This window comes from Platalea leucorodia, assembly GCF_965183815.1.
Source record: "Platalea leucorodia genome assembly, chromosome: Z".
NCBI classification, from domain to species: Eukaryota; Metazoa; Chordata; class Aves; order Pelecaniformes; family Threskiornithidae; genus Platalea; species Platalea leucorodia.
In genome coordinates, this window is record NC_138858.1 from 2,890,778 (window position 1) to 2,906,714 (window position 15,937).

Genomic DNA, 15,937 nt, shown 5'->3' on the forward strand with positions numbered 1-15,937 from the left:
GGCATAACGTTGCAAGACGTTAACTGATCCGAGTCCGGATCCACAGCCAACCTGGCTGAAAGCGCTGACCCCATTTCCGACAACAACTTGACCCCACTTTAAGTTTGCCACTTCCAAAAGAGCAATTGATAAACTTTCCTTATTTCAGTTTATCCAACCGGGTCAGTTCGGTGAATGATTAAATCGATACTTGTGAGCGCAGAGGCTGAAAACCCAGGAAAGCCTTTGCTGTGCCATGGCTGTGCAGCAATCTGTGAGCAAAAGCAGAATCTGAAAGGGAAAGGTCTGCTCGTTGCAATATTTTGAAAGAGATGGAAACAAGAAACATCGGTTCTACTCACAAACACCACCTCCTTTGTTTGCTAAAGCAGCTAGATTAAAAAACAAGAGCACATTTCCTCAAATTCCCCCACGCTGAAAGCAGATTCTTCTTGCCAAATTAAAAAAAAAAGTTTAAAAAAAGCTTTGTTTTATGCCTTGTAATTACACTCCAAATTCCTCCTGCAATCAGAAAAATCGCAAGAGAAAAATTAATATTTTCCCACTTTAGAATAAAAGACATAATTCAGATTAGAATATATACATATATGTTTCACCTCTGCTTATGTCTGAATAGACTTTCACAGGTATTTGTAGAAAGCATGCCCATTAACAAAAAAAAAATCTCTAATTTAGAGTCTATACTTCGTGTAATTTAGCACACTTGAATGCTTTATAACCAATATAACTACTCCTTAGGAAAAAACATAATTAAAATAATTAAAATTTTTACATATTTCTTCTCTTTGCTTATTTAAATCACATTTAATAGCAGTTGTTTTGACTACACCGATTTAAGCAGTCCACCTGCTTTTCTGTACTAATTCTACACTATGCTCTAAAGTAATAAAATATTTGAAGAGTTAGAAAGCAAGGAAAAAAAGAACAAAACCAAAAACCTTTAGTTTTGCAAAAAACGCCAATACATTCTTGCAAAAAACTGTATTTAACCCTAAACTAGATCAACGCTCTGTATTTCTGACAACCTTCCATGTAACAGATTTGACATTACATACTGAACTCAATTTAGCCTTTTTCTACTATCTGCAAGTCATTCGCAAACCACTGTTTTCTTTCCTCATGTAATTGTTATTCTCAAGTATTCTTCTAATAGCGTCTGTAAATAAATTTCAGATGACGGCTTATTCCTGAACTTTTTATCCTTGCCGCTGATCTTTCGCTGGGTGTAACGGTCACTTTGGCCACACGGTAATTTTTCTGAAAACTGATTATGAATAATCCAAAATTTCCACTAAGAACACAACCACCTAAGCAGCACCGGCATGAGAAAAAAAACCCACGAGGAATACACACTGAATGACGTATTTTTATTTTTCCCTATGTTGCAAAGGATCTACTTTAGTTTCACTTCTGCATAATTCCCAAGAAATACTGAAAGATTCTCTGGGAATGTAAACGCCATCTGCCAAAGCTGGATGGAAGCGAACCATGCAATCACACATCTCGGCTATCTTCCTTTTCCTTAACGACCCCCTAAATTGTTACCATCAGCAGTTTATGCCTTTTTAAAACAACCCTTTCTCAACACAAACTGTACTTGCAGCGCAAACATTAAATCTTCACTGATGATCTGGATGAGGGGATGGAGGGCACCCTCAGTCAGTTTGCAGGTGACACCAAGCTGGGTGGAAGTGTCGATCTGCTGGGGGGCAGGAGGCCCTGCAGAGGGCCCTGGCCAGGCCGGGTCGATGGGCCCAGGCCACGGGGTGAGGGTCAGCAAGGCTCAGGGCCGGGTCCTGCCCTGGGGGCACAACAACCCCAGGCACCGCTGCAGGCGTGGGGAGGAGCGGCTGGGAGCTGCCCGGCGGGAAAGGGCCTGGGGGTGCTGGTCGACAGCCGCTGGACATGAGCCAGCAGGGTGCCCAGGTGGCCAAGGGGGCCAGTGGCACCCTGGCCTGTATCAGGAACGGTGTGGCCAGCAGGAGCAGGGAGGTGATGGTGCCCCTGCGCTGGGCACTGGGGAGGCCGCCCCTCGAATGCTGTGCTCAGCGCTGGGCCCCGCACCCCAAGGCGGCCATGGAGGGGCTGGAGCGTGGCCAGAGCAGGGCAGCGAGGCTGGGGCAGGGGCTGGAGCACAAGGCTGGGGAGGAGCGGCTGGGGGAGCTGGGGGGGCTCAGCCTGGAGAAGAGGAGGCTGAGGGGAGCCCTCATCGCTCTCTGCAACGGCCTGAAAGGAGGCTGGAGCCGGGGGGGTCGGTCTCTGCTCCCCAGGAACAAGCGATGGGACGAGAGGGAACGGCCTCAAGCTGCGCCAGGGCAGGTTTGGGTTGGATATTGGGAAAAACTTCTTCCCCTAAAGGGCTGTCAGGCCCTGGCCCAGGCTGCCCAGGGCAGGGGCTGAGTCCCCATCCCTGGAGGTATTTAAAAGACATCTAGACGTGGTGCTCGAGGACATGGTTTAGTGGTGGGCTTGGCAGTGCTGGGTTAATGGTTGGACTCAATGATCTTAAGGGTCTTTTCCAACCTTAACGATTCTATGATTCTAGAAGTGATTTAGGATGCAAAGCTGAGTACAGCTGGTAAATGTAATATTTTGACTGTTACTTTAGGCACTACAAAACCAAAAATGATGCCAAAAGATTTATGATATTAAGAAGAAAGAGAAAAAGCTTAGTCTCTTTTCAGAACATACATAAACACTGGCCAGTAAAGCCACTAATGTCACTAGTTTAAGGCATGTCAAAGGCCAGAACCCCTTCAGCGGTACCATACTGGCTACACTGACATTTTACTCTCAACTAGCTGAAATCCCTCGCTAGCAAATCCTACATCTTCCCCATCAGAAACTCTCAAGTCCCTTAAAAATAAAGTCTACCTAAATTTCTAATTTCTACTATTAGCATGCCACTGGGACATGGCTTTTCCTTAATTTCCCTGTGCAGTAAAACCAGTGACCTTAAACTACCTGGGTCCTTAATAATATCAAATAAGCCCTGAGGTTAGTACTCAGGAGAACAGCTACCCATCTTTATTCAGTTTATTCACATTTTTTCCAGTCCAGAGGCAACCTGTTTTTTCAGTGTATCTGGAGTTACAATAACATTAAACATAGTGAATTCTTTAAGCGGTACTGAGTTTATTTATCTGACAATTAGATCTTACCACATTAAAAGATGCTTTAATTTTTGCCCAGGCCTAACTCAGGAACCTGGACGCCATCAGCCTCCATACAGAAATTTAATCCTCGTTCCAACTAGACCAGAACAAGTTTAGTCCAGAGCAGCACTATAAAAAAAAACCCAGAGCCCTTCCAACACTTGCTGTGTTCCCATTCATTATCTTTGTCCGTGACCGTCAGCTGCCTCTTGCTTTGGATTTGGGATTGCGGCTTATTCCCCATACAGCACCTCACAGGACAGAGATTTTCCTTAAACTAGCGTGCCTAGGAGCTGCAGTATTACAGATTTCCTAGCCTTTTCCCTCATTTTATAAACCCCAGTACAGCTGGACAGAACCAGCGATCAGTTCCCAGTGAACCAGGAGACGCTCAGCAATTTGCAGCACTGGGACCGACGTTCTCAAAGGCACTTCAGATCCCAGCACCTACTTAAGGGCCAAATTCCCTCTGGTTTCCACTGGGATTAAATACCTAAATACTGTCATGCTTTGGGCTTAAGTTCTAGGGATCGCTTTTTGGTTTCCTTTCACCCACAGTGCTAGGTGTCCTTTCGCTGAGCGTTATCCACTGACTTTCACTTAGATTACTTTCCTTAATCCTCTTTACAGCTCAGAAAAATGTGTCCTTTCTAAGATAGTACAGCGAAAGCAGGGAGAGCACCTAGGAGAAAAGCCAGCCCGCTTCAAAGACCACAAATGAATGAATTAATACGCATGGACAAATTTACCGCAACAAAACCAACGTACTGCCATGGGAAAAAAAAAAAAGGCAAGTAAAATGAAGTGTTGACAGGTTTTTCGTTAAGACAGGCTCACCTTGAATCACCACGTACTGTGCCTTTAATCCACAAACTGTCTGGCACCGGGACCTGACTTTAGCCCTAACAACTGGGCTCTACTACACAAAGCGAGTGGTGCTATAAATACCAGCATGTAAAAATTCTAGTTGCCTGCTTTGCATGAAGGTGAACAGGAGACCTGGATCCTGCAAGCATGATTTTTATAGCACCACTGAGTAAGTAATACTGAGAGATTTCTATGCAGAGAAGTACTAGTGGCAATAATGTTTCCCCAGCTGCAAAGTCTTGCATATATATATATATATATATATATATATATATATGTAGGAGGGGATACTTTTACCTGATATCATAAATACTCCCAAGCACTCTGGAAACCTGTACAGTTGATAACAAATAACCCATTCAAAGCCCCTGATAAAGATGTAAATGCAGAATATATCCAAACATGCCACTGTTTGGAAAATGAGTTAGCCTACTTCCTCGGGAAGAATTAATCAAATAGTTTTCATATAACTTCGAATCATTGTTATAATATATTCAGCAGTTTATCGTAGGCTTCATCCTAAATGTTTTTAAAATAAAGTAGATTTTACATTGGATTGTGGGCTACTTCTCTTAACTCTGCTTCCTTTTGCTAAATCATAAAGGTCGCTATTGCACAACGTGTCTTCCCTGCAAATTAATCAAGTTCACTCACACGACTCAAAGGTGTATTTGCTATCTCAACCACAGATTCAAAGTTTCTCTGTGTTTATGAGGACAGTGTAGAATACGGAAATCTCCTTTGATTTCTTTCCACCTTCATTTTTTAAACTCCATTTCCTATCTTTATTCTTCCAGAAACAGCAGAGTATATATACTGGATGGTAGGGCTGACACAGCACGGCAATCTACTCCCTGTTGAACTGTGAAATGACCCAGACCTTCCCCAGGTTATTAAGCCTTTGAAGACCTTAGTCTCTCTGCAGGCAAAGATGCCACCGGTTCTTGCACCGCCTCCATACGTGCGGAACCAGATGCAAATCACTTTGGCTGCTGAACCAGACTCAGCGAACCTGCAGTAGCTCTCATTTACTAATGAGGTGGCTTCACCTAAAAGCATTCCCCTGCAAAAAATGGGAAAAAGTCAGCAACAGAAAGCCTTTTACACACCAGCATGAAAGTCATCCAGCCTCTCTAGGGTTTGTTTCCAAGCACCAACGGCTACGGTAAAGCTGCACATTGCAAATCATGAGCACGACGGACTGGAACGGTTCATCTACACCGTATAGCATCACTGAACACCTCGGAGACATTTCATTAAACTGCTATTTTTCTAACTGAGCAGATGCCATTGCTTTTGTTCTCCTCTAATGGCATTAATCCTCTGATTAAAAAAAAAAAACTGAAAAAACTAAAAAACAAGACGGCTTCCTTCCTTCCTCCACCCACCGTCCCAGCAGTCACAGGTCCCGAGCAGAACAGCTGATCTAAGTTAAATGAGGTGCAATACCACCTTTGGCACTTAGAGCACCTTTTCAGACAGATGGTAAAAGCTGGTTACAGATTAAACACTTCCATCTTTCCATATTTAATTCCCTTTAAAAACATGCAGATCTGAAGGATCTTTCTTCACGTTCTCTTGTTCTATTTATTTTGTCCAACTACCTTTAACTTTGGGTTGGGTTTTTTTTGTTTGTTTTTTATTCTGAATTGGAAACACATTGTTCAGATATTTGCCAGAAGTCAGTGAGGTTACCTACATCTTTGTTAAGAGAACTGGTTCTTCAAACAAAGGTAATCTATCAGAGTTTCTGGAAGTATTCAGTAAGGCCTAGATGAAAATAAATTGGGCTGAAAAAGCTGGGAAGGAATACAGATGAAACTGTGATTAATGGTCTAGCTAAATACAAGATATGAGAAGATAACCACCCGTATTGAAGACGGACACTAGGACAGTTCCTCAGGAACCAGTCTGGGATGAAACTGCCACTTGTGACACCGCCAGCGAGTTCTTTTTTAAATTTTATCATGTATTCCCACACACATGTGCCCAGGCCTATACATACGTACGAATACGTGTGCGTGCATGTGCGTGTTTATGAGGACAGCGTAGAATACAGAAATCTCCTTTGATTTCTTTCCACCTTCATTTTTTAAACTCCATTTCCTATCTTTATTCTTCCAGAAACAGCAGAGTATATATACCGGATGGTAGGGCTGACTATGTCAGCAATGTCCTAAAGATATCTGCTGAAGCTAAAAATTTGGGAGGCATTGTCAGTACAGGAGAACAATATTAAAGAATGAAATAATAAAAAAATACTGAGGAACAGAGTAATAGAAAATGGGGTAATGGAATCAACCGTACAAAATACAGTCATGCACTTTGAGAGCAACGGGAAGAATTGATGCCACAAGGTAGAAAAATCACCAACTAAAATACAGAAAGTGTCACGAATTATTCAGAGTCACAAATTTGCCGCAAGCACACAGAAAGCAAATATACGAATAATGTTACGGGTCATGTATTTCCAGTGAAGATAAAGACATACTGATGCCACTCTACATGGCCGAATGGACACTGCTAAGGTCAGGGATGATCTACTCCTTCATCATCTGTTCTGTGCTGGAAGAAGTAGCCCTGGCCCTCGAGTGAGAACCCAAAGCATTCCCACAATATAAATAAGAATTTAATTGCCAATACTAAACAAATGAGATTGTCCTAACAGCGTTCTCAGCCCCCAACAAGCTTAAAACGCCGCCTTGGCACAGCAGGGATCTCCAGCAGAATAAAAGGTCCTGAAGCCAATTAACTGTAATTTGAATCCCTGTCACAGAGCAGAAATCAAACATCATGGAAGATCGTAAATATACATGGATGCCAGCAATGCAGTTACAGTATGTTCTGCAATTGTTTGGCTGCAACGGCAAGGGCATTACCGATATAGCTCATGACCTTTCCTGAGCCGCCCTGACAATAAACACTTGAAAGCTGGCCTTCAAACGTAAAAACCCAAACCAGCTGATGTAGGTGCAGTATGTACCTGCAAAAGACAGGTAAGGATAGGGAAAAAAAAGAAAAAAACCCAAACGGTAAGAGAAAAACCTACTCCAATGGCAAACGACAGGAGTAGATTAATTTGCACAAGGGGAAGGGGCGGGTTCCTGTTAGTGATGCTGCCACCTTGCAGTTTGTATTTTAGGGCCCACGTTTATTAACGGAGACCAAACGTTCTGGAGAGTTGATAGGGACTGTAAAAACTAAACATAAGCAACTAAACCACGAGTCATAAAATGATGATCTCAATAAGCTGCCAGCAAGAGATAAAGCCCTTTATCTGTGCCTGTATGTAGATGATAAATATATGCACATGAGGCACTGTGGGCAAGAAAAGCACAAAGGGTAAAGTACTTTCCCTATTTAGTCAATCATTTATTTCTCTGCTGAATTTCCAAAATACATATCTATACAGATACTGCATCCAGTATCAAGCCATATCATTTAACTAGCTCACAGATCCATTCAAAAAGGTGCCAGCCTTAACAACAGACTGATGCAACCGAGCCCAACAAATGTGGAAAGTTTTTTTCCTCTCACAAGTATCATTTTTTGGAGATATTAAAAAAGACGAAAAGTCAACTGCTATTAATAAGCAGCTCTCTGTTCTTCCCTCCTCCTCAAAAAAAAAAAACCCATAAAGAATACTGCACTGTGCTCAGTCCACCCCAGAATTCCAGGCCTAAAAAAAAGAATAGAAATATATTACCACTAGAAAAACAATAAGAAACGACCTATTGTTTTTGTTTCTGAATACTGTTGCATAATCAGCACTTGGACAAGCTTACAGGGCTTGAAATAATTTCCACTGGCATGTCAAAGTGTTTATAGCTCAGAGAAGTCTCGAGATAATCCGATCTTGACAAATCACACCAATCTATTCTTTTCTCCTTCCCCAACACGGCAATCCCCATTTTATTTTTGCAGTCAGTCTCTAACTTCTACAGCTCTCTCTCAATACGCAACCTGCATTCATGCAGTATCGAGGCATCTCACGCCACGCTACACTGTACAAAAAAACAATAAGAAACATGACTACAGGTCTACATTTTGTCATCTTCCTTTCTTTTCAGGACACTCAGCAGCCACTTGTGCCAAAAGAAACATGAGCAATTCTCCCTGTAGTTACGGGCAAGACTCAAGGAGATCCAGCCTGCGGTTCCTAGTTTGATATCCTCCCCAGATATTTCGAGCCAACTTTTAATTCTGACAAAAAGAGAGGGGCAAAGAAAAGAAAAGAAAAAAGAAAAGATTTTGCTGTGCAGAAGAAAGAGCCAGCCTAGCCCTTCTGCTGAGAGAAAGGCTCGGGGCTATGTGTCTGGCTTGCCAGCTGGCCAATTTATAGCAGCACGTGCTTCTTTGCATCAAGGCAAAGGGGACATGGGAAGGAGCCGAGAATACAGGGGGAGAGAAGGAGTCAGGGCCACGGGCAGAAAAGGAAGGGAAGGAAATTTACAGTGAAGGGGAAATACAAGGCATTACAGGAAGGGAAAAGATAAAAGCAGAGAATGGGGAAGAGGAGAAAAGCCAGACATTAAAAACATAGCATGAAACTATGGAAGTCCAGCTTCTACAGCTCCATTGCTCAGGAAATACCCTGCCAGAAGCAGCTGGATTTGTCACCTTTCTTGGCCACTTTAGACATCTTGGATCAGCTACCAAAAGCCCTCATCTCATTTCTTACTAGTTTTAGTTTACACAGTAATTGTTTCAATATTGCTGAAGGCTGCTTATTACTCCAGGGGAAAAAAAGAGATTGGGAATGGGGTTGTGGAAATAGGAAAATTTTTGTGAAGGGGGGAAAAAAGAAAAAAGCTACTTTCTTGGGAGAAGTTCCTCCCAATGCATGGAATTAACATAATGTCTCTACCTCCCAGCTAGCTCCGTTCAAGGCTTATTTTTAGATGCTCTCTGTCCGACCCTCTGCGCAGGGATGTTTCTTACTGATATGGCTCAGTCCCAATTCACGGTCTTGCAGGAAAAAGCCAGGACTAGGACAGAGAGGCTAGGACTTTCTATCGCTAGCAAGACTGAATTCAGAATTAACTTTTGCAACCTATGAAATAAGACTCTCTATCTGCTAAAGCTTTACTTCAATTCAACCAGCCCCCAAACTAAGCCAGCAATCAGCAAGAATCGATGACTCTTCATTTGGCACAAGGAAGCAGCAGTATGGCTTGTGTAAAGCACAGCAAACCAGGGGAAGTGCAGGCTGACAGAAGCAGAAGGTGTTATTGGAAGTCCTTGTACTGTAGGTGTCCGTGTAGTAAACTTGAAACGATCACTCACTCCTCCATCTTCTGTACCCTTTTTTTTTTTGGCTGTGGCCCAGTACACCTCCTGGAAGTGGTTTCACCCTGGAACAAGGTCCATTGGACAATTACCGGATGAAGATAAGAGATTTGATAATCACATACTACCAACCTTGTTTGTTCGTGGGTTTAACATCAGTGGCTTGCCTTTTTCTTTCGTATGTGCACTGCGACATGCCATCGCGCAGGGAGTGGCAGCTACCCTTAGTCGGGAGAACATTTTTTTTTTTTTTTATACTGCACCTGCAAAAAGGAAAAGAAAATCATTCAGATACAGAGGCAGTGGGACTAATGTTCATATTTGTAGGCCATCTGTTGTAAAAGAAATAGGTACATGCTAGATAAGACTCTTTGCCCTAACACCATGATAATAAACCCAAATTGCCTTGCGGCAGCCAGGAGGAAGAAAAAGAAGGAAGGCTTTACAACGACGAGAGCACAGGAGTGGAGAGAACATAAAGGGATACTGATGCGAGCTAGCATTATGCTGTGGGCTGCAGTCAGCCAGCATTCATTAGGTATTGTCTTATAGCTGCACCAGAAACCCAGAGCAGAATTGCCATTAGCAAATATTAACCTCCTGTGGTGAGCCGTGCAACTGGCACCAGTGCAAATACCAGGGAGGACAGAATGACTAGGGCTAGCGCGGCAAAAAAAAATTGAAGCTGAGCTTCTGCAATAGCTTTCTTACAATGAAATCTTGTAGCCTGGACAACAGAAAGGAAAGAAACTATGTCTATTAGCATATTAAAACTAGATGAGAACAAAATGTAGAATTACAATGGTCAAAAATTCACTGAACTCTAGATTCCGTGCTTAGATTTTTTAAATTCCAAACCTAAAAAAACCTGGTTATTTTCAGAGAGAATATACCCTTTTCATTAAAGGATATGTTTTCCTAACAAAATAAAAAAATTGTTAATACCACTCAAAAGCTTAGTTCTTGCCAGGTGATAACCACTCTCAAACCCATTTTATTCAAGTATTAATTGCAAGCTCTTTGGAGCAGAAATTATCACTTATTACATGCTCGTACAACGCAGTACCACCAGGGAACGCGTACCGGACTCGTCTCTAAACGTTATTTCACCAACACAGAGAGACAACAGCGAGACCTTACACAGGACCGCGGCCTGTATGAAGATACATTAAGATGGCAGGCCAGAAAGGACGGACGTACACAGCTTGGACGCAATATCGTGCAGAATCCTGACATGGGGAGAGGAAAAAAAAAAAGAAGAGATCCCTTTAGCAATAGGCCTGTACAGTCAGCGGAGAAAGGCAGAGATCCAGGATCAGCATGGCAGGGAACCCCTCTCCCTCTCCCGTTGCAGCCGGTGCTCTGGACGTTCACATCCAAAACACACGCGAGGACAGTACAGCAGGTACAAGACATTTTTAAGGAATGAAATGATGCATGGTTCGGATTTTTAATTTCTTCCAGATGGAAGCCAAAATTAGATTAAGGGACAAAACCTCGTTATCTTAAATATAGCCTGAATACTTTAGAAGACCTTTCCATAATCAAATTTACACGTAATCAGCTTTTAAGATGGCAGACCGATCTTACAAGTTACAATCCCAGGATTTTCCTCAAAATCTTTCCAAGCCTTAAAAATACATGCAAACATTTAATATTTTTCATCACCAGTTACACCCAAGTTTCTCTTCTACCCATTCTAAAGCGTAAAGAAGCACTAAGATTCAGCAGGATCCCTGTCTCTCATCTTTCATTTGTTTGTTTAGGCCTTGCAATTGAAAAAAAGTTCCACTCAAACCCCACGTGTTTAGTTGTTTCGTGGTAAAGAAGATAAATTTACTGCCTGGAGACAGGGCAAATGGAAGCCTCGCCAGGACTCCAAACAAATGTTGCTTTTAACATGATAATTCCTCCCTAAACCAGCTAGCGGTGGACTAAACACAGCTGCTCTGCCAGAGCTCAGGGCAGCTGAAAATCGGGATCAGATAAGCAAAATCAAATTTGTGCTGCAAAACAACCAGCCTTTAGGAATGGCAAATTCAGTCTTAGCTGGTTTTAATTCTGGTTGCTCCTTTGCCATCGTTACACAATCGCGAGTCCATCTCCTTGTGCACGTGAGGCTAAAAATGATCCGTGATTACAGCATCGCATCCCATCAGTCTGGTGTCGGGGTGGCTTCAACCTGGCACGAGCAAATACCTTAAACGAGGAATTAAAAAGCAGGCCAAACACCACACCTTATCTTACTCTAATTAAACTTCAATTACTTCATTCCAATTAATGAGCATTTAAGAACCAAACAAGATTGTGGTCCAGATTTCTCCTAACTTCATCGATTAACTCTCTAATCAATGAGAGAGAGCCAAAGAGACTTTTCAGAGGTGCGATTCAAATCTTATAAATCTTACTTTCTTCTCTCCTCTGAGGTGCCATACAGGCACCTAAAATGATTCTCTTGGTGGAGGCATCTCAGAAGCACACAGCAGGTGGGAGAAACCAGGCTTCGTTTTCCATTCAGTCCCTCTCTTTAGATCCAAGAGATCCGATCCCAGTGAATTTAGATCCAGCATAAAACCTGACTGGTTACTCAGTCCTGAGCTCTCCTTCCCCGGCTTTTCTAAGTGTTTCCCATTCCTGTTTCATCTCCCATCTTGCGCACCTCCTCTAACTCCTTTTGTCGCGGACTTTTAAACGTGTTTGAGCAAGAAACTGCCTCCAAAACTCACCTTAACATGACTTACCCTGAAACCACAAAGCAAGCATCCTTCCCCATCCCCTGTCCGTATTCCTCTGTAGGAGTGCCAAGAGCTCTGGGCTTTGCCCGTGGCCCTCCATGACTCACCTACCCTCTCCTCCTGGCCCTGCTGGCCACCAAGCTGGCAAGAACAAGCCACTCGCCTTTAAAACAGAGCTCCCAGGTTGGCACCGCTCACCAAGACCGCTTGAGCCAGATGCAGCGCTGGGGTAGCCACAAAAACAGCTCACACCACGAGTCTGGGATTACAGCTCTCAGCTTCTCGGATGAAAGATACCACCAGACAATAAAAATACTTTAGATGCAGCATGGTCCGACTGACAGTAAATAAGCTGCCCTGGGCAGCTCTGCTTCTCCTCTGGCTTCGTGGGAAAGGACACGAAGCCTCGTGGCCGGTGGCTCGTATTTACCAGCCCTGTTTCTGGGAAGCACTTCAGGCAGACAGCAAGCTGCAAGGACAAGTCTGGAAGAAAGGTTCCCAAACCGATACCTGGTTTCAAGGAGATGAAAAGGTTGGGTGAAAAGGCGGCTTTGTGGGGAGGTTTTTCAATGGTTTATGATGGGGTTTGTAGAAGAGAGGCCAGGCTTGAGACGGCGATACTTTAACCATAAGAAAAAGGAGAGATGATTTTGATAGAGAAGGGGGAAGGATGTCAACTGAGGGAAAGACGGGCGGTTGCAACGATGTGAAAACACAGAGAGGACTGAGGTCGTGCAATGTCCTGTGAGGAGGAATTAGGAAGAAAGCAGAGGAATTGAAAGAGGAATAAGATTCCCGCTAAAACATGTGTCAGCATAACCAGAACAAGGATTTCTTTTCTTCTTTTAGTACTTGACAATGGTAAGGACTAAACGAGACCGTGGCGCACCACTAGACTTTATCCAATACGACTGGCGATTTTTGACTTATTACCACATACGTGCTGTGTCACAATTTAAGAGAATTAAATTCTTCAGCATACCAGATGACAGCTCTCTTCTGTGCCTTATCAGGCAGCATCTGGCCAGGTCAAACTAATTACCAATACTGCACAAGTGCCCTTATCTAGGAGCAAATGTTTTGCTGCTGCAATTATGGATGTTAAATTGCAAAAGCTGCTTTTAAGGGAAAGGTTCACCCTACTTTTCAAAGGTACAATTACATTGCTCGGAGAGTCAGGGAGCTCAGTGTCAATTAAAGCAAGGTCTGCTTCAATTACCGCACAGGCTGCCTGACTTGTGGATTACACCTTAATGCTAAGGAGTATTTCTCAGTGGCCAGCAACTTACGCTTGATGACTTTGCAGTCTTCATTCAGTTTGAAGGACGGCTAAACATAAATATACTCCAAGTAGTCCTGAAATCCTGCGTAAATAAACGGTTCCAGTCTTTCTTTCGTGTACAGAAATTCCCGAGATCTGCGTGTTAACGGGAGCTTGTTCTTGATAACACAAGCTGGAATTATTAATTCAAGACCATACAGGCCTCACAGAGTTTCCAATCTTTCTGGCCTCAATCGGGTTTGCTTTTTTAAACACCACTGCTCTAAGGCCAACAAACATTTTCTCCTATATACCCACAGCAATCTATCAGTGAGTCTGCAACTATCCCGAGCCTGGTGTGGGTGCACCATTGGGCTCTATTCTCTTTTTTTTTTTTTTTTTTAATAAGCAGACAAGCCTTGCCTACCCAGGCATGACACAAACCAGGCACACGCTAGCTGGCTTCATCACTTCAGTAATGATAAAGAGGTCTAAAATTATTACATTAGGCAAGTACCAACTATAAACGTGTCTTCCAATGAGACTTTCACTTAAAGAAAGCAGCTTTCCCCGCACCCGCCGCCCTGCGGCACTGCAGCGGGTGCTTTGGGGATCGAGGGGGAAGGGGGCACTTGCATTTGACAACGGGAGCACCCCAACGCGTACGGGTGCGGAGGAAGGAGCAGGGAGATGAGGCTGCTTCCAGCAAAGTCCCGAGCCGTCATTTTAAAGGATGTTTCTAAGGTACGTTGAGATCTGCAAAGTAAAAGGAACGATCATAGGGGGGGTGTTACTAATAAAATGTTTGGCAGTGGCGAGCGGGTCATTTTGGAAGCAGATCTTGAAACTACTTTTCTTCCCTCTTATTCTGAGGCAACCAATTCAACAAGGAGAAAAGTTAGACGCGGAGTACTTAAGCAGAGTAAGTTAGTTCACAATTTGAGGCTTGAAACGTTCAGCAAATAAAGCACACAGGCAAATTCAAATGAGAATAATTTCAGGACACCTTTGTAAAAAGAGCGTATGTTCTCTACATTAACTTACAATATTAGCAAACTTCTCACAGCACAAGTAGAAAGTAGGACTAAATTGCTTGGTGTTGGAGTCTTGGTTCATAAAAGCTCTTACCACACAACATCAGAGAGCTATTTTTTTTATACATTAATGGATCTGACCTAAATATTTTTCTTAAGCATCAGAAAGTCCATTATCTTGTCCTGTGGAAACTGCAGCAGCAGTATTTTTGGCTTACTCTGACAAGATATATTCACATTCTTGATTTTTTTCCATTTGTCTTACCGGGAGGGCTCCCAGCAGTAAAGGTAAGCGCATCTATGTATGAGAGACAAAGGCCTTATCCTGCAGAATCCTCAGAAGATTGCAGATTATTAAATTCCTCCAAATAAACAGAAAGCCACTGTTGCTTTATTCTGAAGAACGGGTACACGGCTGTATTAGGGCTGTTTTCTTCCATTCAAAAATACAGATTTTTTGGATATAAGTTGAGAAGAGAAGCAAGGATGTTCTCAACACACTTACAAAAGGGAATTCTTCCTGGGAGAATAACTCAGCAATAAGCATGGAGAAACTGAGCTGCTTACTAATTACTGCTGCTTACTGCTAATCAGGTGAACTACAAGCCTGTCAACCACTTATAAACCTTGGTGTGCGCTACTGCTAGGACTTAAAAAAAAAAAAAAATCCTGTTTAAATTACAGAAGAATCTGAAACACTATCCATATGCAATTAGTTACCAGCCCAAGTAACAGCAAAGTGTTCCTTCTGTTCCAATAAAGGTGCTGCCACCAGTAGTAAAGATGAACATTCAATTAGTACTCACTCAAGCACGGCACACTACCACGCATTTTGACAGCTTCTTTCTTAAGTTTGCAGAAGAAAAAGCTTCAAATCTTGTCTGCGCTCACGCTGCTGACTCATAACGCTACCGCACAGGATTGTCAGAAGTTTTGTCCTGGGACTGTAAGACATACTTTCTCTTAAAATACGTGCTCAGGCTAACTTTCTATAGACCTGACCACGTCTAATAGAGCCAACAACAGGTTAGACACTGCTGGCTGCACGCACACGCGGATCGCTTGCAGAGTTTCATATTCTGCCTGGCTCTTTGTATTACCCATGTGTATATACACATATAAAGAAGATTTCCCTTTGCTGTTCACTACTAACTTTTTGGAATTAAGACCACAAAGATACCAAATAGTTAACAACTTGCTTGGCTGCAAGATCGTTGTTTTTTATCGGCTCTTTATCAACATTGCTGTATGGTTTTGGGTTTCTTCAAGCAGTCAGAGATTCGTGCCACGGCATAAGGCACCAAGCTGCTCGGAGACCAGCACCATTCAACCTCACGCTGCAGCGAGGCCAAGAGGAGCACGGGACCTGCGACGGTGGCATTTCAAACAGCCACCGCCACTTCTTTTAACAAATAGCCGAGAGGCAAAACCCAAGGACCGCAGAAACGAGCTCTAAAAATACCAGCCAGCCTGACGCTGCTTCCTCTTCCAACGCCGCGCCGGCAGCTCTGCCGCTTCCCAACTTTTATTCTCCAGCTTTTAGGGCCGTGCCGTAAAAGTTCACCGCGGGTCGAAAGCCGGCACGGGGACCTTCGG

At 43.2% G+C, this 15,937-nt stretch overlaps 1 protein-coding gene across 2 annotated transcripts in view; it reads right to left on the bottom strand.

Moving 5' to 3' along the window:
- The window catches only part of ME2 (malic enzyme 2), a 34,586-nt gene that overhangs the window by 17,834 nt on the left and 815 nt on the right, over positions 1-15,937 (bottom strand). For both annotated transcript variants that reach the window (XM_082336268.1, XM_082336269.1), the window contains exon 2: positions 9,444-9,574. In XM_082336268.1, coding sequence (XP_082192394.1) covers positions 9,444-9,551 — 108 coding nt within the window. In that variant the 5' untranslated portion in view covers positions 9,552-9,574. The remainder of the gene's footprint in view (positions 1-9,443; positions 9,575-15,937) is intronic.